This window comes from Arvicanthis niloticus, chromosome 20 (assembly GCF_011762505.2).
Source record: "Arvicanthis niloticus isolate mArvNil1 chromosome 20, mArvNil1.pat.X, whole genome shotgun sequence".
Taxonomy (NCBI): domain Eukaryota; kingdom Metazoa; phylum Chordata; class Mammalia; order Rodentia; family Muridae; genus Arvicanthis; species Arvicanthis niloticus.
Genome location: NC_047677.1, coordinates 49,098,192 through 49,119,477, shown reverse-complemented (window position 1 = coordinate 49,119,477; position 21,286 = coordinate 49,098,192). Strand labels below are relative to the sequence as shown.

At 54.2% G+C, this 21,286-nt stretch overlaps 1 protein-coding gene across 4 annotated transcripts in view; it reads right to left on the bottom strand.

Moving 5' to 3' along the window:
- Positions 1–21,286, bottom strand: part of Tnxb (tenascin XB) — a 59,504-nt gene that overhangs the window by 37,827 nt on the left and 391 nt on the right. For 2 of the 4 annotated variants that reach the window (XM_076916713.1, XM_076916715.1), the window contains exons 2-9: positions 12,552–12,950; positions 10,552–12,390; positions 10,137–10,252; positions 4,819–4,975; positions 4,422–4,685; positions 2,963–3,685; positions 1,261–1,629; positions 72–365 (exon numbers count right to left, since the gene is read on the bottom strand). In XM_076916713.1, the coding sequence (XP_076772828.1) occupies positions 72–365; positions 1,261–1,629; positions 2,963–3,685; positions 4,422–4,685; positions 4,819–4,975; positions 10,137–10,252; positions 10,552–12,390; positions 12,552–12,939 (4,150 nt within the window). In that variant the 5' untranslated portion in view covers positions 12,940–12,950. Of the gene's footprint in view, positions 1–71; positions 366–1,260; positions 1,630–2,962; positions 3,686–4,421; positions 4,686–4,818; positions 4,976–10,136; positions 10,253–10,551; positions 12,391–12,551; positions 12,951–13,073; positions 13,224–21,286 lie in introns of those variants that run through there. The other 2 variants (XM_076916714.1, XM_076916717.1) reach the window with 2 other exon arrangements.

Sequence of the window (21,286 nt, the reverse complement as noted above, 5' to 3'; positions counted from 1 at the left end):
AGACTCCAAGACTCTAGGCAACCTGCTTCAGCACACTAAAGAGTGCGGCTGGGGTGCCTGCTGTCACTCACAGATCTTGGCTTCAGCCATCAACGGTCCATGCCTCTTCTTGCCGACGAGCCCATACAGGATAAACTTGTACTTGCGTCCCGGTTCCAAGCCTGTGACGGGTGCCGAACGCTGGGGTCCCTCCACGGGTATCACCCGGGACCTGTCTCTGTCCTTGTACTGGATCAGGAAGGAGTCGAACTCCCCCTCTGAGACGGTCCAGTGCAAAAGCAGGGAATCAGAGGTCAGGCCTGTCACTGTCAGCTCACCCAGGCGTGGAAGGACCGATGGCTTCCCAGGCTGCTCCTCAGCCCTGTCTGGGGTTTGGGGATAAAGACAAAGCATGCTGGACCAACCATTCCCCTTCACCCTGTCTCTATCCTCTGCTCTGCCTCGTTCATGCTATCCCTGCCCCTCCTGCGAAGGAGACATTTTCTCTAAGTCTCTGTCCCCTCTTCATGACCCTACCCTGATACCCTAAGACTTTAAGGAGGGTTTCAAGTCCCCTGTGGTATTGCTTGAGAGTTTCTAACTTCCCCTACTGCTGCTGCAGAGGGGTCTTCAGGCTCCCTAGCCCCCTGAGCTGCTCTCTTCCTTGCTACCCTCTCCCAATGGTCAGCTTGTTCTAGAACTGGACCAAGAGTCAACTATCCTGTTATCCTAGTCCCACAGAGAGATCGAGCAAGCCAAGGTGGGGTGTAATGGCTAGGCATCCCAGGCCTACCCATCTCTAAAGTCTTGATGGCAGTGGGTATCCCAGACATACACACACATGACACACATGCACACACACACACACACACACACACACACACACAAACCAGGCCAAAAAAAAAAAAAAAAAAAAAAAAAAAAAAAAAAAAGCTGACCAATGCAACCACAGGTGTGGTCCCTGGGAGAAAATGCATCTGAGGGCCCCATGCTGGGACCAGAGCTTCATCTACCTTGGACTCTACAGCCCAGGGCAGAGCAGAAAGACAGCCAGGAAGTGAGGCACACATAGACCCTCCTGGATGGGTCACCATGCCACCTCAGACTCCACAGCAGACTCTGAACTCTCACTCGTTTCTTTCTCCTTTGCTTTCTTTTATCTTCCAGTCAGGCCTGCCCTTCACTGGCGCCTTAAGTCCTGTCCTACCTCTAGAATCCTGAGATGGCCCCAGCTCCTCCCCAAGTCTCAGGGCACCGCTCCGAGCACAGTCAAGAATGTACCCATAATGCCTTGGTAGATGATAGGAACAGAGAGCTGGCCCCCAGGGGTGATCCCATGGAGGAACAGCTTGTAGGGGGCTCCGGGAGGGGGCGGGGGCACCAAAGCCTGGTGGACATCTCCTGGTAGCAGTTCTTCGTGCTCCCAAGGCCCCTCGGCCACCTGCATGCGCAGCTGGAAGTGGGCAAAGCTGTCGGGCTGGGCAGTCCAGGCCACACGGAGGCGCCCTGCCTTGTCTCTGCCCAACACCTTCAACTCGCCCATCGGGTGGTGCTCCAGGATCAGGATAGGGGCCTGGGCCCCTTGGGTCGTAGAGGGGCCTGAGGGGGGAGGCTCATCAGTAGCCCCCAAGAGGCCAGAGGGTAAGGACCCTGGGAAGGAGCAGAGTGGGTAAGAAAAAAAAAAACAGGAGAGTGGAGCATAAGATCAGGAAGGGCAACCCCAGTCCCCAAGTGTGCCCTCTAGCCGCTGAGGGCTAGAAGGCTTCTCTCCCCTCTCCCAAGCTGCTCCTCAGGCTTCTTCCCATATTTGGGCCGAGTCCTCCAAAAGGAGTCCTATCATGGAGCTCATTCTGGATCAGCCAGGCCTGGCTTAGGGCAGGCAGTGACAGATAAAACCTGCTATCCCTCCCTGCTAGAGGCTTCCCCAACTTCAAGCTCCAAATGTCCACACCGCCCCCACCCCCACTGGAATCTCTCCACCTTCCATTAGTGCTGAAGTGAGAAGCCTGGAAGAAAGGAGGGAGCTGTGTTGTTAGGAGGAAAAGGGTGGAGCGTAAACAGGGTGTGAGGGTGGACGGAGGTCCAATTCCTGTGGCATCTGGGCCCTATGGAGGAAGAACAGGTCCACCCCGACCCTGCAGCCACAAAGCACCCTGTCCCTGGGCCAGGCATCAGTCCTGTGGGAGAAACCAGCTGGAGGGGAGCCAAGTCTGGGAAAGCGGTTCAGGAAACCCCATGGTTTCACCTCCCACCGTCCCTATGCGGCCCCGATGGCTTTCAAGGCCACCCCTCAAGCCTTTCTGCTGCATCCCGTCAAGGTCAAAGCCAACTTGTGGGAAATAACCACAGACCACAGGCATCAGGCACCATCGCCACAGTGAGTCAGAGTGGGAAACTCTGGTTTCGATCCCACCCACCGAAACTGCAGCCACCGAAACTCAGCCTTCCACTGCCTGCACAGAGGCATCCTAACTGCAGGTCAGCTCCGAGTGCAGCCATAAGCAAAACTCTAAACTTGCTCTAAACATTATGAGATTGTCCTTTTTGTGTTTTTTGGTTTTTTTTTTTTTTTTTTTTCAGTTAGAAAAAAACCAAACTCAAGTGCAAGGTTCTTGAGTATGAACTTTGCAGACAATTATTGTGTCTCTATGTCAAGATGCTAGACTTGCCTGGCAGTAGCAGGCATTGTCACGGAGCTTGGGACCCCAGGTGTGAGCCAGGGAACTCCACAAGCTGGGTCTATTTGGCTTTGATTATCCTCAGGAGGATGCCAGGACCCTGGGATCAGGTAGGTTTTTGTGACAGTGGTGAGCAGCTTTCTGCGGTAGTATCCTGCAGCCTGGGCCAGGTAAACTGGGAGGTGGACGGGCATGGTGAGGGGTGGAGGCCTAAGCGGTGAGGTAGCAGAAATAAGCAGGTACAATCCCTGAAGGCAGGTGATGCTGGACAGGGGGTGGGCAGCCCAAGGCCCCGCCCACACTACCTGTGGTGGTGGTGGTGGTGGTGATGAAGGCATAGGACTTGGAAGTCTGCCCTGCCCGTACCCCATGGACCTCCACGTGGTAAGTAGTGCCGGGCCTGAGGTTGGGCAAGCGGACAGTGCGTTCTGAACCATCCACAGTCAGCTCCCCGCTGGGGCCCTCGGCCGGTGGCAGTGGCCGCCAGCGCAACACCACGCGCTCGAACTGACCCCGGAGCCCGTCCAGGGACACAATCAGCGAGCCGTCGGCTGCACTGCCCAGCACCTCGGGTTTCGGGTGGCGCGCTGCAGTCACCGGGTGTGCACTATCCGATGCTGGGCCCACAGCACCCTGGTCCGAGTCCCGCTTCCTGGTGCTTTGGGTGGGACTAGTGGTGGGGTGGGGATGACGTGGCTGGGATGCTGGGGCACCTGCTGTTTGATGGCGCTTCAAGAATTCATGAATGTGGCGCGCCACCGACGCATAAGTCTGGTTGGCACGCAGTGGGTAGCCATGGGTTCGCAAGTGACGCTCCAGGTCCTGTACTGTGCCGCGGAAGCGGCCCAGTTCAGTCGTCAGGTTACCCCACGGCCGTCGGGGAAGCTGGGACAGTCTCGGCCGGAGATGCCACTCCTTCTCACCCCTCTCTGGGGGCGGCAAGGGCTGGGAGGGCCGCAGAGGACCGGGACGGGGGTTGGGGGGCGGGGCTGGGGGATGCACCTCCGGGTAACTGTAGTGGCCTGGTGCTGCCAAGCGAGAAAGGGGGAGGGGACAGCAGGTCAGTGTCAGGTTCCCCCACCGCTCTGTTCCCCCACTCGGGGATGAGGCCTCTTCCCTGAGCCCCAGTCCCACCTAGAAAGAGAAATTAGTGTCCCCAAGCCCCACCCACTCCTTTGCCTTCCAAGCCTGCCACTGTTGGTGCCCTAGAAAGAAAAAAAGCCAGCAGGTGGGGCGTTTATCTGAGGGAGAGAACAGGAAACGGGAACGAAAGTGTGAGCTACGCCTTAGAGGGTGTCGCCTTGTCCCAGGAAAAGCAAAGAAAGATCCATCTGGGTGTCTGTTAAGAAACCTTGAGTGTTGGTGGGAAATCACTGCTATGAGACCCAACCCAGACCACCCCAGTCCAAAAGTCAGCAGGACCATGACCTATGACTTGCTCTAGTGCCCGCATCAAACTGTCCACTCAGTACCTAAATCAGGATAAGAGCTGCATTCCCTGGGTGGATCTCAGCATCTTCTGTATACTGCTTCCCTCCCAGGGGCGGACCCTCCCACAGTCTAACCTACCTGCGAGCTTCCTATAGGACTCCAAGCACCTAAGGGCTGTGTCCCGGGTGCCTTCAGAACAGAGCAAGGCTGCAGCAGGTGTTCTGGGATCGCCACAACCATCTCTAACCCTCCAGCCTGGGTGCCCAAGGAAAGGACCCCCAGTCTCAGAAACCAGGCTCTTCCCTAACACTTGGAATGCCAGGACCACCATACCTGTATTTGCCCTGATAGAAGCTGGGTAGCTGACAGCGTGGCCTCTTTCTGCAGTGACAGTCACCACATACTCCACGCCTGGCATCAGGTCGGTTAGCTGAGTCCTGTCTGCCTCGGGGGGAACTTCCAGCCGCACCCTTTGGTTGCCAGCACTGACATAGGACACCACAAATCGGTCCAGCTCAGCCTGGGGACGCAGCCAGCTGAGATCCAGCGTGGTCGGGGTCACAGCTACCACTCGGAGGTCCTGAGGACCATCGATCACTAGTGGGGTCAGACAGAAGAGGGCTCAGTAGAGAATCCTCTTTGCTCTGCTTTGGTACAGACCCCACCCGAAGCCGATTCCCTGCTGCCTGTCAAATCCAGAAATCTTGCCCCCCGCAGGCCCAGGACTCACTGGTAGTGATTGTCTTAGAGGCAGGAGGACCCCAGCTGGTCCCTCGGAGAGCGCGAACAGTGACCTGGTAGTCCTGACCAGGCGCCAGTCCTCGCTGGTCATAGGCTGAGGCAGAGCTGGGCACCCGAGCTGTGAATGGTGGACTTGCCCCCTCGGTCTGCAAGAGAGTTCCAGATGTGTCAGAGCTGGGCACTCGGTTCCTTGCTCCTCAGTCTCCTTTCAACCATTCTAAATGGTGTCGGCATAGAACTGTGTGGGACTTGACCCTCTCTCTGTACAAGCAGGAGAGCCAAGACTAGACGCTCGCTCTGGCCAGCGGCTCTTCTCCGTGGTTTATGTCTGTCAGCTCAGTCAATGACAGATGGGGACTCAGGAGGAGCCTGTCACATCGGGGTGCACAACAGGAAGACTGAGCTGCAGCGGTGGCTTACTGCTCTTGCAGAGGAACTAAGCTCCCAGCACCCACGTGGGGCAGCTCTTAACCACGTGTAACTCTAGCTCCCACCACTGGACTCCTTGGGTGCCTGTACTCACGTCCCCACACCCGCACACAAACACACACAGACACACCATTATACATAAAATAATTTTCTTAAGAAAGCTGGGGCCAAGCTGGGTGTGATGGCTTACATCTTTAATCCCAGTACGTGGGAGGCAGAGGCAGGTGGATCTCTGAGTCTGGGGCCAGCCTGGTCTACAGAGTGAGTTCTGGGACAGCCAGGGCTACACAGAGAGACCCTCTCTTGAAAAACAGAAGCAAAACAAAAACAGAAGAGGAAGAAGAGGAGGAGGAGCAGCAGCAGCAGCAGCAGCAACTACGAAGTTGATGATGACAGGACTATGATGAAGGTGACTGCTACCTCCTGAGTTGAGTTTCCAGCACCCACTCGGGTTGCTCACAACTGCCTGTGACTCCAGCACCAGGGGATCTGATGCCATTTTCTATCCTCATTGGACACCTAGACACACATGTGTATATATATGCATTTGTACATACACACACAAAATAAATCTTTTGTCGTTATTGGTTTGCTTTGCTTTGTTTTTTTGAGACAGAGTCTCACTATGTAGCCCTGGCTGGCCTAGAACTCATTCTGTAGACCAGGCTGGCCTCGAACTCACAGATATCTGTCTGCCTCTACCTCTGCTTCCCAAGTTCTGGGTTTACAGGCGTACACCACTACACTGGGATATAAATCTTTAAAAATATAAGAAACCAGAGAGAGTGCTGCCGTGTGTCCCCAGGCTCCCCTCTCATGGGCAATCCCTGTTCGTTTGCCAGATTTCCACCCAGGGTCCCTCTGATTCCCTTGGTGAGCCCAGATTCCTAAACATGATCTTTCAGAACAGAGGGGGCACAGCAGAGATGTCCTGCATCCCCATTCTCCCCACGCTTGCTTGGCTGGCTCTTCCAATGAGAGCAGGGCTGTCTGTGTGTGACTTGGGTATCCCCTTAGACATTGTCTCTTCAGCGGCCTTGTGTACCCCTTAAATCAAGGCTCACCTGCTCAAAGCTCCATTAGTACATTTCCCGAGTGCTATTACACCTGGCACCATGCCGTGTGCCGGAGACTGAAAGAATAAAGATATCCTCCCTTTCCCTGGGTTGGGCATAACCTAGTAGCCAAAAGGTGACCTCTCCCTTCCCAGTCTCGAAGTGTGGTAAATGCCCACAAGAACATTAGCTCTCCTCGGGGGTGGGGGCTGTGTTATGTGGGGTGGCCCTGCAGGCTCCTAGAGGCCCAGCTGCTGGCGAGGTGTGGGCGGGGCGGGGTGCTTGTGAGCATCTGACAGCCCTACATCTCCTGGGGCTGCTTAGCAAGGGCAGCCTCTGTTGAGCACACTCTGTCCTGCCTAGCTATGTTGGCCATGGTTAGGGACACCTCCATTCAGCCAGATGGAACTGGAAAATGTGAAAGGAACTGTCCTAACCCAAGAAAGCATAGTAAATACCAAAGTACAAAGCCAGATGAGAAGCCACGTGGAGATTTTTGGGTGAGGATGAAAGTTCTGTCACTGTTTTCTGGGTAGAAAAGTTCCCCCGGGTACGGAGAGTCCCGTCCTCTCTTCGAGGCCTTGGGGCGGCCTTTTCGCAGCACATAGGACACCCTCCCACCTCCTGGAGCCTGCCTGGACATCACTTCCAATCAGTCTCTCCTATTGTATGCCCACAAAGTCTAGATCTTTCACCTCGACATCATCCTGAATTCTTTCTTTGTATCGACCTCTATGTCTCAGTTCCTCCCACGACATGCTCGATAGCAGAGCCTTGGAAGTCCCCCTGCCAGCCTCACCCATGCTGCCCAGCCCCATCATGTCCGTGTGAAGCAGTCGGTCTGGCCTGATGCTGGCGGCTGGCACTGCTCCCCGGTAAAGTTTGACCTCCTCACCGATTGTTACTGGCAACCTTTAACTTGATTCTCAACATCAGCCTCGTGGCCCCACAGGCAAAGTCCAGCTTGGATGGTACCCAGCAGGAACCTTGTTTCCATCTTCTCTCTCACAAGAGACCCAAGAAAAAGGCTTCCAAGGCCTAGGTCTGTGTTCCAGTGAGCACTTGGTATAGCCCATTTCCAGGCTGCAGAAGACATTCCGACAAGGAACACCCAAGGGTCTCTATCTAATTCAGTGTTCAGGTCCCTTGGGTCACAGACTCTTTCACATCTTGTAGAAGAGAGGGGGCAGTTGGAGCTTGAGGCCATGAGCATGATCTTTTGTCCCAGTGGATTCCTTCCCCTGCCCCCTGCCTCCACAGCCCTCACTCGGTTCTTGAGGTGGAAGAAGCATTTGAGAGCGCCCGAGTCACTGTGACAATCTACACTGTAACACAGGAGGGGGAGCTAGTCCTAAGTTCTGAAAAGTGTGCACTTGGCCAGGAAGAGCAGAGTCTGGTTCTGAGAGAGAAGTGTTTCTGGGGAAGGGGAGGGGGGAAACTGGCAGAAAGGAGGGAGCGCCAGGCTTAGAGGGAGAAGGTGGGGCATGACAGTGAACTGTAGAGTAGGCTCCATGTGGGAAGCCTCTGGCCCACCAGGAGTCACCACAGAGCTAACAAAGCAGAGCTGAGGTCTGAGCATGAGCTGGGTGTCTGACTAACACACAGCCTCACACAGGACCTGGAAGGGTCCCATCCTAGAGCAGAGGTGCAGGTGGGAGTGGGGGTGGGGCGTGGCCTGGCGCACAACACCCTACACCACCCTGTTCAGAGCAAAGGCAAAAGCTGCCACACCCCTCAACATCACCCAAAGATGGGGCTGTGTATGTTTGGAGCGGGAGACAACCGTGCCTGAGGGCTTCTCTTATCTCAACTGTTTATTTTATTTCTCCTTCCCCTGAAGGTTCATAGGAAAATTCCTTCTGAAGTCCCACCCTCTCGATTAGAGCTATGTAAATAGTGTAGGCGAACCCCGGGAGTGGAAGAGCACTTCAGAAAGTGTTAGTGTTAGCACACTTGTTTTCCTGTCACAGGGCCAGCTACCAGTTTTCTCTTCTCCACTTGCCAAATTCTTGTCTCCCGATTAAATTATTTTTATATAAAAATTTTAAACAGGAGAAGGGGGGCTATCTTGGTTGTACCACCAAGTAGGGACTGGGGCTTAGGATACAGCTGGAGACCGTCCCGTGGGACCTGCCCTGGGGTAAGGATGGCAGCCAACACCTTGGCACTTTGCCCTCTTCCCCAGCACTGAGGGTCTAGGGCCAGGGAGTGTGTCTGTCTAGAGTTACAAGTGTGGTCTTGCCCACTGTTTGCGGGATGGTGTAGGAAAGGTCAGATGACCGAGCAGTGGGAGAAAGGACAGGTGATGACAGACTGTGTCAGGGCGGTCCCCAGGGAGAGGCCACAGCTTTATCCTCATGCAACTTAGAGGCAGAGGAATGCTGGGAGAAGGTGGCAGGCTGGGAAAACAAGTTCACGAACTCAGAGTTATTGCTACGGCCCAGACAGCTTGGCCTAAACCAAGAACAGTAACATTAAACAGAGCCTAAGGCAAACCTACATAGAGACTAAAGGGATAGCAGGCTGAGTGAGGCTGGCCACCTTCCCTCCCTCTCTGTCTTCCCTCCTTCCCTCTCTCCTTCCCTCCCTCCTTCTCTGCTCTTTCCTCCCCTCTCCATCCCTCTCTCCCTCCCTCTCTCTTCTTTCCTCCCTCCCTCCCTCCTTCCTTTCTCCCCTTCAGTCTCTCCATCCTTTTTGCTTATCTATTTTTTTTTGTCTTTTTTTTTTCTTGTTTTTTTTTTCTGGAGGGAGTGTTATTTGTTTTGGGGTGTTTGTTTGTTTGCGAGACAGAGTTTCTTTGCATAGCCCTGGCTTGTCCTAGAACTAGTTATGTAGAACAGGCTACCCTCAAACTCAGAGATCTGCACACCTCTGCCTCTCGAGTGCTGGGATTAAAGGCAGGCATGCTTGTCTGTAATTTTTTAAATGTTTTGCTTTGGGCTTCTGTGAGATTTACAATAAAAAGATAAACAAACCATGATCAAAACCACGGACAGTTTGTGTTCAGTGCAGGTTCATGTGTAGAAACAGAAGATGTCTTTTGGGGGGTATGTACCGAAAGGCAGAGGCATAGATCAATAAAGAGTCATAGAACAAAGCCTGAGGGAGAGGCTGGGGCTTGCCTGAGAAGAACGAGATGGCGGCTGAGTGCCCCAAGCACAGGAAGCAAGAACAGTACCATGTACCCCAACGCTGGTGCCCAGCCAAGGCAAATAGTGGGTGCAGAATGGGGGGCTGACGTAGGCTGGAAAAAAAAACCTAACAGCAGGGCTGGAGAGATGGCTCAGTGGCTAAGAGCACTGACTGCTCTTCTAGAGGTCCTGAGTTCAATTCCCAGCAACCACATGGGGCTCACAACCATCTGTAATGGGATCTGATGCCCTCTTCTGGTGTGTCTGAAGACAGATACAGTGTACTCACATATAAATAAAATAAATCTATCAAACAAACAAACAATCTAACTCTGAGCAGCCAGGGGTAGTGAGCTCACCATTACCATCAACCCCCAGCTGGCACAGACCAGTGATGAGGCCTCTGTGCCAGGCTGGGCTGCAGTAAGAAGGCATTTGGAGCAGACTTGGGTGCCGGTCATCTGGAGTCTCATGAGTGTGACTTCTTGCACGATACAAGCCCTCCCCTCCCTCCCCCTTCCCCCTTCCCCCTCCCCTCCCCCTCCTCCTCCCCCTTTCCCCTCCCCCTCCTCCTCCCCCTTCCCCCTTCCCCCTCCCCTCCCCCTCCTCCTCCCTCTCCTCCTCCCCCTCCCCCTCCCCTCCTCCTCCCCCTCCCTCTCCCCCTCACCCCAATGCTGCCCATCCCCCCTCACCATGGGGATAAACTGGATTTCATAGGCATCCACGGGACCCGGAGCCCGTGTCCACTCTGTCCGAACTGTTGTCTCCTCTAGAAGATGCATCCTCATGTTCTGGATGGCTGGTATCTCTGCCCAGAATGGAACAGGACAAGCTGATTAGCCAAGCATCCCCGTGGCTCCTCTGTCACTCAGGGCCACACGAGGGGCACATATTTGCTCCCACTGCCCAAACACAGGTGTCAGACTTTCCACTGGCACATATTGTGGTTCCACTACCCTTCGTGGTCGAGGGTTCTTCTGACTGACCCCTCCCTCATTGTGCAGGGAACAACTCCCTCCATTCTTCCTCTAGGTCCCTAGGCCTCGGGCTCCTGCTATCAGACCCCCTGCTCCTGCCCCAGAGTATTGGAGAAGGCTCCTGTCTCACCTTCCCCGCAGTCGTCCCCAGCGTAGCCATCTTGGCAGACACATTTGCCCTGGATACACTCTCCCCTGCCGCGGCAGTCACCTGGACACGTCTGGATGGCACAGTCTGGGCCTCGAAAGCCCTCAACACACACGCATTGTCCGTCTTGGCACAGTTCCCGTGGCCCACAGCCCCCAGGGCAAGCACTGGCAGGTGGCTCTTCCTGCCCACAGTCTTCCCCACTGTAGCCAGCGTAGCAAACGCATACTCCCTGCACACAGCGCCCACGGCCACGACAATCAGCTGGGCAGGTGCGGGTGGCACATGCAGGCCCAGTGTAGCCTGGGTTGCACACACAGCGCCCGTCCTCACAACGGCCACGCCGGTGACAATCGGCCGGGCAGGTGCGAATGCTGCAGTCTTCACCCGCGTAGCCCGCGTGGCACACGCACACGCCATCCTGGCACAAGCCGCGCTGGCTGCAGTCTCGCGGACACCGTCTTATGCCACAGTCCTCACCGGAGTAGCCTTCATCGCACACGCAGAGCCCGTCCAGGCACCGGCCGCGTCCTCTGCAGCCGCTGGGACAGCTGCGCGTGCTGCAGTCGATGCCGGAGTAGCCCACAGCACACACGCACACGCCGTTCTCGCAATGGCCGTGTCCGCGACAGTCCCCAGGGCAACGACGGCTCCCGCAGTCCTCGCCAGTGAAGCCCGGATTGCACACGCAGCGGCCGTCCATGCAGCGGCCGCGCCCACGACAATCACCGGGGCAGGCACGCGTGCCACAGTCTCGGCCTGTGTACCCGGGCCAGCACACGCAGCGGCCGTTCTCACAGCTCCCACGGCCGCGACAGTCCCCGGGACAGCTGCGCACACCGCAGTCCTCGCCGCTGTAGCCCGCGTGGCACACGCACACGCCATTTTCGCAGCGCCCACGGCCCCTGCAGTCCCGTGGGCAAGCGCGCGTGCTGCAGTCCGCTCCGGTATACCCGGGCCAGCACACACAGCGGCCATCCTCACAATGGCCCCTTTGGTTACAGTCCCCGGGGCAGCTCCTCACACCGCAGTCGTCTCCACTGTAGCCTGCGTCACAGATACATTCCCCGTCCTCGCAGCGGCCCCGGCCACGGCAGTCACGCGGGCACGTCCGCGTGCTACAGTCTTCGCCCGAGTACCCGGGCCAGCACACGCAGCGGCCGTCCACGCAGCGCCCTCCGTCGCCACAGTCCCACCGGCAGCTCCTCACGCTGCAGTCTTCGCCGCTATAGCCTGGATCGCACACGCAGCGGCCGTCCTCGCAACGACCCCTCTGGCTGCAGCCCCTGGGACAGCTCCGCACCCCGCAGTCCTCTCCAGTGTAACCGGGGTTGCACACGCAGCGGCCATTCTCGCAGCGGCCCCTTTGGTTGCAGCCCCTGGGACAGCTCCGCACCCCACAGTCCTCACCGGAATAGCCGGGGTCACACACGCAGCGTCCTTCCTCGCAACGTCCTCTCTGATTGCAGTTGCGAGGGCAGGAGCGCTGGCTGCAGTCAGGGCCCGAGAAGCCCGCGCGACACACGCACACACCCTGCACGCAGCGCCCGCGCCCCTGACAATCTCCAGGGCAAGAGGGCCAGCTACAGCTGGGGCCACTGTAGCCGGGGAAGCACACGCAGCGTCCTCGCACGCAGCGGCCCTGGTCGTTGCAGTCTTCGGGACAGGCCCTGGAGGCTGAGGGCGGCGACGAGGTGGGCGTCTTTGTGTCCGTAGGGTCTGAGCAGGTGGGTCCACCCCAGCCAGGCTCACAGGAACAGGCGCAGCGGCTCAGGTCAAAGACACCATGGAGGCTGCAGAGACTGCGCACGTCTGTCTGGCCTGGAGCAATAAGCAGAAGTGAGACCCAGCCCCTGTAAGTACCCGATGGGACAGCCTATTTTCAGAAGGTCATTTTAGCTCCTAGTTGCATAGCAGCTCTCCCATCCCCACCCTCTTCTCCCCTCTGTTGCTCACCCTAGCCCACCCCGTCAGCGGCTCACCTGTGCCAGCCTGGGCCGCTGTGGGACAGCACGCTCCTGAGCAGTGTTCCTTAAGGCCCCTTACCAGCTCCTCCAGGACCTCCAGCCGGACCCTCAGGGCCTGCACCTCTGAAGCAGGCACCGGGGGTTCAGAGCCCGGGGGACAGCCACAGCCAGCTGACGGCGGCAGGTTAATACGATGAGTGAACACCACCTGCTTCTCTCCATCTTCCACAGTATGCTCATACAGTTGAGAGGACGGGCCACCCGGCTGGGGAGGGGGCCGTGGTGCCGGGAGTGTCACATTGGACCGAGGAGAGAAAGGGCCCGCTCTGGTTGAGCCGAGCAACACCAGGACCGTCAGCAAAAACAGGACCGTCAGAATAGACAGGGTGCACTGAGCTGCCATGGTTCAGGAGGCTGTGGGGGGTGGGGGAGGGAAGGAGAACATGCGTGAGAGCTGACTCAGCAAGCGGTCAGAATCGGTCCCCTCATCTCCAGCGCACATCAACAGAACACCTACTAGCAACAAACTCAACTCACACAGGGATGAAAATCCAAACCTAAAGGGCTTCTCTGGGCAGATCTGGTCTGTGTCTCTGATGTCATCTGCTCACCGTCTTCCCTATGTAACCGGTTCACCCATCCTATGCCATCCACACTGGTCTTCTGTTTGCTCCACAGACACTACCCTAAGGCCCTCTGTGCTTTGTCCCCTCTGTCCAGAATGCTCTTTTTTGACTGCTGCAAGCTGACCCCTTACATTTCTGGGCTGACTTGGCATAACTCAGGCCGTCCTCATGTTGGGCGGAGCAGCTTGTCCCCACCCTCCCGATCACAGGGGCCTGCTCACAGTCTGCACTGCACTTAGCATTCCATGAGAACAGACACCTCGTGTGACCTGGCTCTGCTGCATGCACTTAGCATGAAGTACTTAGCATAGATAAAGTAGATGCCAACACATCTGTGCCAAGGGAGTCTGGCAGATGAATATGGAGGCTGCAGCCTTCCCCAAACACCAGGACCAGCTCCCCAGTGCCCAGCCAGCCAGACTCCTATAGGGGCAGGATTCTTCCCATTCCTTTCTCTCCCTTCCCCTCCTCCCCCCTCCTCCTCCTCCTTCTCTTCCTCCTTTTTCTCCTCCTCCTCTTCTTCCTCCTCCTCTTCTTCCTCCTCCTCTTCCTCCTCTTCTTTTTCCTCTTCATCCTCTTCTTCCTCCTCCTCTTTTTTAATGCAGGTCTCCCATAGCTCAGGCTGGCCTCAAATCCACTATGCAGCCAAGGACAGCCTTGAACACTTGATCCTCCTGTCTCTACTTCTTCAAAGCCAGGATGACCAGCAGACACTACTGTGCTTGGTTCCTCCTTCACTTTTTTGTTTGTTTCTTTGGTTGGTTTTTGGTTTTTCGAGACAGGGTTTCTCTGTGTAGTCCTGGCTGTCCTGGAACTCACTCTGTAGACCAGGCTGGCCTCAAAATCAAAGATCCCTCTGCCCCTGCCTCTTGAGTGCTAGGATCAAAGGTATGCACCACCACACCCATCTTGTCTTTTAATTTTTAAAAAATTCTTCTCTCATACATTTCATCCCACCCACAGCCTCCCTGCCCTCCACTCCTCTTCTGTTTCCCTTCAGAAGAGAATACACATCCCAGGGATATAAATCAAATGTGGCATAACAAGTTACAATAAAAGTAGGCACAAACTCTCATATCAGAGATGGATGTGGCAACCCAATTGGAAGAAAAGGGCTCCAAGCTTATTGCCTCTAATTTATTTTTATGAGCTCCAATGTCTCTCATTAAAATCCAGACCCCTCTGTAGTGCGACCACCTTAGACTTATCCCTGACTAGTTTACAAACAAATGAGACCCAGAGAGGAGAGATGGAAGCTACCATGAGGAGAGACAGAAGCCGCCATGAGGGGAGATGGAGGATGAACACGTGGCCAGGAGAAACAGCAAGTATCTGGGGTACTCGGCTAGGGAGGTAGCCAGACCAGCAGTTAGAACACTAGATGAGGGGTAACCCCCTGGGAACCCACAGTCTGTGTCTCGTTTATTTGTAAGCCAGCCAGGGGTAAGCCTGAAGCGGTTGAGCTACAACCCTCCCTCAGAACTGTCAACTACCAAGGCTTTCAATACTGGGGACTTACAGTGGACTGAGTAGACTAGGATTCAAAAAAATGACCTGTGTGTGGGGTCAGTTGATCAACAACTAAGATACTATGGAAATTAAAAAGAGAAGGGTGGAGTTGGAGAGATGGTTAGGGTCTTAGGAGCATTTAATGCTCTTGTAGGGGACTCTGGTTCAGTTCGCGGCACCCACCTGGCGTCTCCCAACCCACTATTAGTCCAGTTCCAGAGGATCTGATGCCCTCTTCTGACCTCAGGAGGTACTGCACACGTGGTGCACAGACATTCAGGCAAAACACTCATACACATAAACATCAAACAGTAACTAAATCAAATAAGTAAACACTGTTGCACTGATTGAAGATCCCCCCAGGGTGGGGGTGGGGGGAAGAGTCGGTCTCTACTTTATATGCAAATGCAGAAACTTCTGTGAGATTGATCATGGTCCTAAACACAAAAGGGAAAGCAACGGCTCCCATAGTGAACTGATAGCCTCTCTCGGACAGACTTCCTCTGTGCTGGGGATGGACTATGCTGGGCAAGGACTCCACCCTGGGGGCTGCAGGTCAAGCTCAAGAATCGAAAACATCTGCTCATCAAATGACATCAGTAAGAAAATAAGACACTCCATAGCAGGCTGGGAGAAAATGATGTGTTAGGTAAATGAGAGAGAGAGAGAGAAAGAGAGAGAGAGAGATAGAGAGAGAGAGAGAGAGAGAGAGAGAGAGAGACTATGAATATCTGAAGCAGAGGCTGGGGTGATGCATCCACTGGTAACGTAGTTGTGAGCATGTGAAGGCCTCCGTGTGAAAGCCAGGTGCTACGTGCATGCCCGTAAGCCCATTTCCCAGGAGCTGGAGGCAGGACAGCAAGTCTAGCCCAATGGGTGAGCTCCAGGTTCAGAAACCCTGTCTCAAAGGATAAGGTGGAGCGAACAGAAGAAGACACCCAGTGTCGAACTCTGACCTCAGAGTTTACATGGATGCACATGAATGTGTACATACATAAAAACTCCCGGGGATGGGAAGATAGCTCAGAGGTTGGGAGTGTGCGCTGCTCTTACAGAGGATCTAACTTAGGTTCCCAGCATCTAGGCTGGGCAGCTCACAACCACCCGTAACCCCAGCTCTAGGGGATCAACTGTGCACGCACATACAACACAGCTAAATAAGACTGAATCCAAGTCTCTCACTAAACAACAGCAAACAAGCCAATCTGAGTCCTCTGCAGGAGCAGCAGTCGTCCCTAACCACTGAGCTGGGGTTTTCTTTTCTTTCCTTTTTCTGCCGTCACTTTGATAAAGGGTCTTACTATGTAGTCTGGGCTGATCTTGAAGTTCTGACCCTCCCGCTGCAACCTCCCACATTTTGGAATGACAGGCTCACCCCACCATGCACTACTGGCCGTTCACAGGGGTTTATTAACATTTACTGAAACCCAACTAGACTGGATCAATGATGGCAGAGACAGAATATTACAAAACAAACAACAACAAAACCACCTTCCTCTTTTTCACACAGGACAGAGATGGATCCCATGCATGTGCCAAGCAAAGGAAGCCAGACGCAGAAAGATGATATTTCAGATGACGTTACTTGTGGGTACACAAACAGGCAGAGCTGAATTTTGCTCTTACGAGATAATATGGGATTACAGATAGGGATACTACAGGCTGGAAGGAGGTGGAAGATTCTGGGACGTTCTTGGTCCAGGTGAGGGCGGAGCAGATGTATGTACAGTCCACACACACAGAGCACTGTCTGAAAGTCAAACCCGGTGACTGAGAACAAATCCTTGTCCAGCATCACAAGACTCCAGCCACCTCCACGCTTTGCTACATTTTCTGTTCCTATTTCCCTATTCTGCACGAATGCTGCAATCCCCACCACCTTCAAAATGACCAAACAACTCCCACCGTGGTCTCCCACAACAATCTAGAAGATATCTGCCTTCATCTTACTCAGTGTTCCACAAAATTAGTAAGCTGGCCACCTCTTTCACCTTTGAAGCAGGTGATGTCCAATATAGCAGTCACCTGTCCTTCCACTGCTCAGGTGCTGGGGACAAAACTTGGTCATCAGCCTTGGAAGTCAGTGCCTTTACCCACTGAGCCACCTCACCACCCATCCCCCAACGAGGGATTAAGCACTTCATTTATTACTTTATCAAACACGTCACTCTCCATGTTCCTCACTAATCCCCAACCTCTGTATATATAGTTTCCTCCCTGTAGCGCATGCTTGCTCTCCATTCATCCTTCTGGTTTCAATCTGATATCACCCAGAGAAGCCTTCTTGACCAGGCCATCCTCCACCCAACCCCCCAAGGATACATGAAACACTCCATACAGTTCTGGCTTGTACTGTGACGATTTGTGGTCTTGTGGGCAAAGGGTGAGACTCCTGCTTTCTTGCCTCCGGAGCTCCTTGTTACATTACCACTTCTGTTATTATCGATGCTCTATACAGTGCATCTACATGCTCTGTAAATATTTATTGACTTTAATGATGATTGTAAAGTCCAATCTAAGCTTGGGGCTACCACGAAGGCCAGAGTCAAGAACAGGACCAAGGTCAGGGCTAGGACCACGGACAGTGTCTGGGCTAGAAGTCTAGCAGGAGTAGTAGCTGAGACAGAAGAGTCAACAGCCAGGAGGGGAAGATGCTGGAAGGCCCAGATGGTACGAGCATTTATGGGAAACAGACAGAACATATATGATGGAGTAAGTTGGACATATGCAGAGCTGATGTGCCTACTGTGACTCATAGAAATTTAACAAGACAGCAGAACCGGCCACGACAGCCCCTGTGGGACTACCAAGGTGTCACATATCAGCAGAGTCATTAAATTAACTGTGGTTTATTTGCACCACATAAACTACAGTTCATGTAGTATTAAGTGCGATGCTGTGAGTGTCTATTAATCAATTAAGAAAGTGAGACAGAGCCGGGCGGTGGTGGCGCACGCCTTTAATCCCAGCACTTGGGAGGCAGAGGCAGGTGGATTTCTGAGTTCGATGCCAGCCTGGTCTACAGAGTGAGTTCCAGGACAGACAGACAGGGCTATGCAGAGGAACCCTGTCTCGAAAACAAACAAACAAACAAACAAAAACAAGAAAACTAGACAGAGAAGAAGTGTACTGGGTTATCTATTAAAGAAGGTTGAGCCAGCATGGTAGTGCACACCTGTGCGGGCCGATCTCTGTAAACTGGGGGCCAGCCTGGCCTACATAGTGAGTTCCAGGTCAGCCAAGGCTACACAGAGAGAGTCTATATCAAATTGTTTTAAAAGAAAGAAAGTAAAGAAATGTTAGTTCTGAGAGAGAGGATAAAAGACTTGCAGTTTTGAGCTGGGGGTGTAGTGGTCTCGGGAGAGGGTGGCCAGAAGAGGCATTGATGCGGGACTGGTGGGGTGTTAAAAATGTTTCTTTTTGTGCTGGACTTCGAAATCACACCTGTAGTCTCGGGATTTGGGAGGCTGGTGGGAGATGCAGGAATTCAAGACCAGTCTGGGCTACACTGTAAGATCCTCATCTCAAAAACCCAAGGGCTGGAGAGAGTGATAGAGACAGGGCAAATATGGGTGACAGTAATGCAGATGACCACGTATATGAAACTCACTGTCTTCTACATTGGTCTAAAAATAAAAGCCAAAAAAGGATGGGGGTCGAGCACAGTGGGAGAGCACCAGCCTGGGGTCAGCAGGTCAGACGGAGGGCACGTGAGGAGGGAGGCAGTTGTCAGGTCAGACGGAGGGCACGTGAGGAGGGAGGCAGTTTTATTTTTTTATATTTAATTACATCTATGTATTTTGTATGTGGAAACGCACATGCCACTCTGAAAATATGGTGGTTGGAGGACAACTTTTGCGAGCCTGTTCTCTCCTTTTACCGTGTGGGTTCCAGGAATCAAACTCAGGTCATCAGGCTTGGCAGCAAGAACCTTTACCTGCTAAGCCATCTTGCTGGCCATTGAAGATATTTATACACAGACACAGACACAGACAGACAGACACAGACAGACAGACAGACAGACACAGACAGAGACAGACAGACAGACAGACAGACACACACACACACACACACACACACACACACACACACACACATATATATCCACGATCAAGCCCATCTCTGAACTATTAGCCAAGGCACTTTTTGTGGGGAAAAACCGAAGTGATGGGTTTAGACCAGAGGTTCCTTGTTTCTTCATGTGGGTGTGCTTGTGGAATTCTCTGAGACAACTGGAGAGACAGTTTGAGAAGAAAGCTATGAGGCAGGAGAGAGGGCTTGAACAGGGAGCAGGAAGGGGCAGGGGCTTGAACTCGGGCGAGGGTTGAGCCAGGTTGGCAGGTGCCCATATCCTCTGGATCAGAGAGGCTGAGAGGGAAGGAGGCAGAGTAAACGGTGGGTGTGCTGACTGGCCAGGAAGGAAGGGCTGTGACTCCCCCTCTCCCAACAGATACACATCCTAGATTCCTCTGGGCCAAAGAGGAGGGTGTTTCCAGAGCCACTCCATGACTGGTGATCAAGAGACAGAAGGCTGGGTAGGATGCCTGCCTGTACGGGAGGCTCTAGGTTTGCTCCCAGAATCACATAACCACATGTGGTGACACACACCTGTAATGTCAGCACTTGGGAAGCAGAGGCAGAGGGTCAGCAGGCCAAGGGCAGGCTCAGCTACACGGCAAATTTAAGAATAGTCTGGGCTGCATAAGACCCTGGACACCCGTGCTAATATGTGCCATATGCGAACTAATATGTGGCATATGCGAACACCCATACGTGTCTGCAGATGCAGATAGCACACCTGTGCACAAATCCACGTAGCAACAGGAATGAGGCAGTGTCTCTGCAGGCGTGGGAGCTGCCTAGGCACGCCATCTCCCCTTGTGGCTGCTCCACGCCTGGTCACTGGTGGATGTCTGAGAAAGTGGATTACATCGGCATAGAGGGCAGCTGAGAACTGAGTGATTAGCGTGGAAAGCACAAGGAGTTGCCCTCCAAGTGGAGAGCAGAGGGTATGTACTTCCTGCTCCCTCCACACCCTGAGGGCATCTAGTTGTCCAGTGTCTTATGAACACCTAGATCTTCTCTCTCATGGAGGTGATAGGGCGCTCTGCAGCAGGGAAAAGTACAGAAGCCCCATTGGCTTCATCAAGGTTGGTTTAGAAGACAGGTGTGGCCCCACAGACCACACCCCATAGCCTCTTTCCCAGGCCCTTCTCCTCCTCTCTCCTGTCACCATCAGTGCCCCTCCTGTTTCCCTTCTCAGTGCTTGGAAAAATTTGACCCTTCTCTTGGCACCGGGCAAAAAAAGAATTGGGTGTTTCTTGTGTCTCCCACTATGACTCTCTGAAATATGTTGGGGGGCTAGCCTCACCCTCTTGGCATCTTTCCATGCTTTGAAGGCTGCTAGGGTGGGGGCATCTTCCCAAACTGTGACTCAGCATCCTTGGTATTCAGCGTGGGGCCAACTTTGACACTCTACTCACTGGGGACCATAGATTGGTCCTATCCGGTGGGAAAGGAACACACATGTCTATGGAAGGTGTTTCAGAGATGGGGTCCGGTTCCATTCCAGTGTCATACCTGACTCTCCTGCCATCCCCACTCCCAGCAAAGTCTGGCAATGAGAGGTGGAGGCATGAGAAAATGGGGATCTCAAATACTGGGCGGAAAGACGTTGAGAAGAAGAATGCTAGAGAGAAGGAGCTGGGGGAATCCCGGGGCCTCTTATTTTGGGGAGAAAGCACACGCGCCATGGGAATAGAAAAATTAAGAGAAAGGATTTCTGGACCCTCAGTAACTGAAAGGAAGACGGGTTCTGGTCCCGCACCAGAGGCCAGGGCTTGAAAGGGAGAAAGTTTAACTAAAGAGGTGATAGGTCTCCAGGGGTTGGAAGCAGCCAGGGAGAGCGGGAAGGGGCTGAGATCCGGGAAGCAGGGGCGGGGCTGCAGTGGCGTCTGTTTCCTGGTCGCTCGCCCGCTTCCCAGTAGCCCCCCTCAGTTCCGCTTCCAGTTGTTTCTAAGCCATTAAATTCTTTCCAGGCGAGATAAGAGGCCCCGCCCGCCCCACCCGAGGCCTGTCACGTGTATTGGGGAGTGGGTGGGAAGATTCAGGCGCACAGAAGCAGGGAGCCTGGAAGGGGACCGAATGAAGACACAGCCCTGTGCCCTGTGGGGACATCAGTCAGCCTCTGCAGGCCCGCTGAACCGTGAGTCATGGGTGCACAGCCTTCGCCAAGAACAAGTTATGGGATCATCTCCGCAAGCTCTGAGCCCTTCCCAGTCCATACGTCCTCACTGGGTTTCATTTCAGCATCTCTGAAAGCCCCGTGCCTCCCCAGACCTTGCTAGACCCTGCACAGTTAGCTGAAGAAGCCCCATCTAGGATGCGGAAACAGCTTCCTCTGCCCCCAATCCTGGTACCAGGTTCAGCAACTGCAGCCTCAGCACTCAAAATCTACAGTGCTTCCCGCAGCGTGCAGCTGGACAGCTCAGCCCAGCCTCCTTGCAGCCCCAACACCTCCTGATCAGCAGAGGTGCTTACCTGACTCCTGGGGTCTCACAGTTCCTCTCCAAACCCTCTCAGCTACTGGCATCCCCTCCAAACCTTGGTGTATGC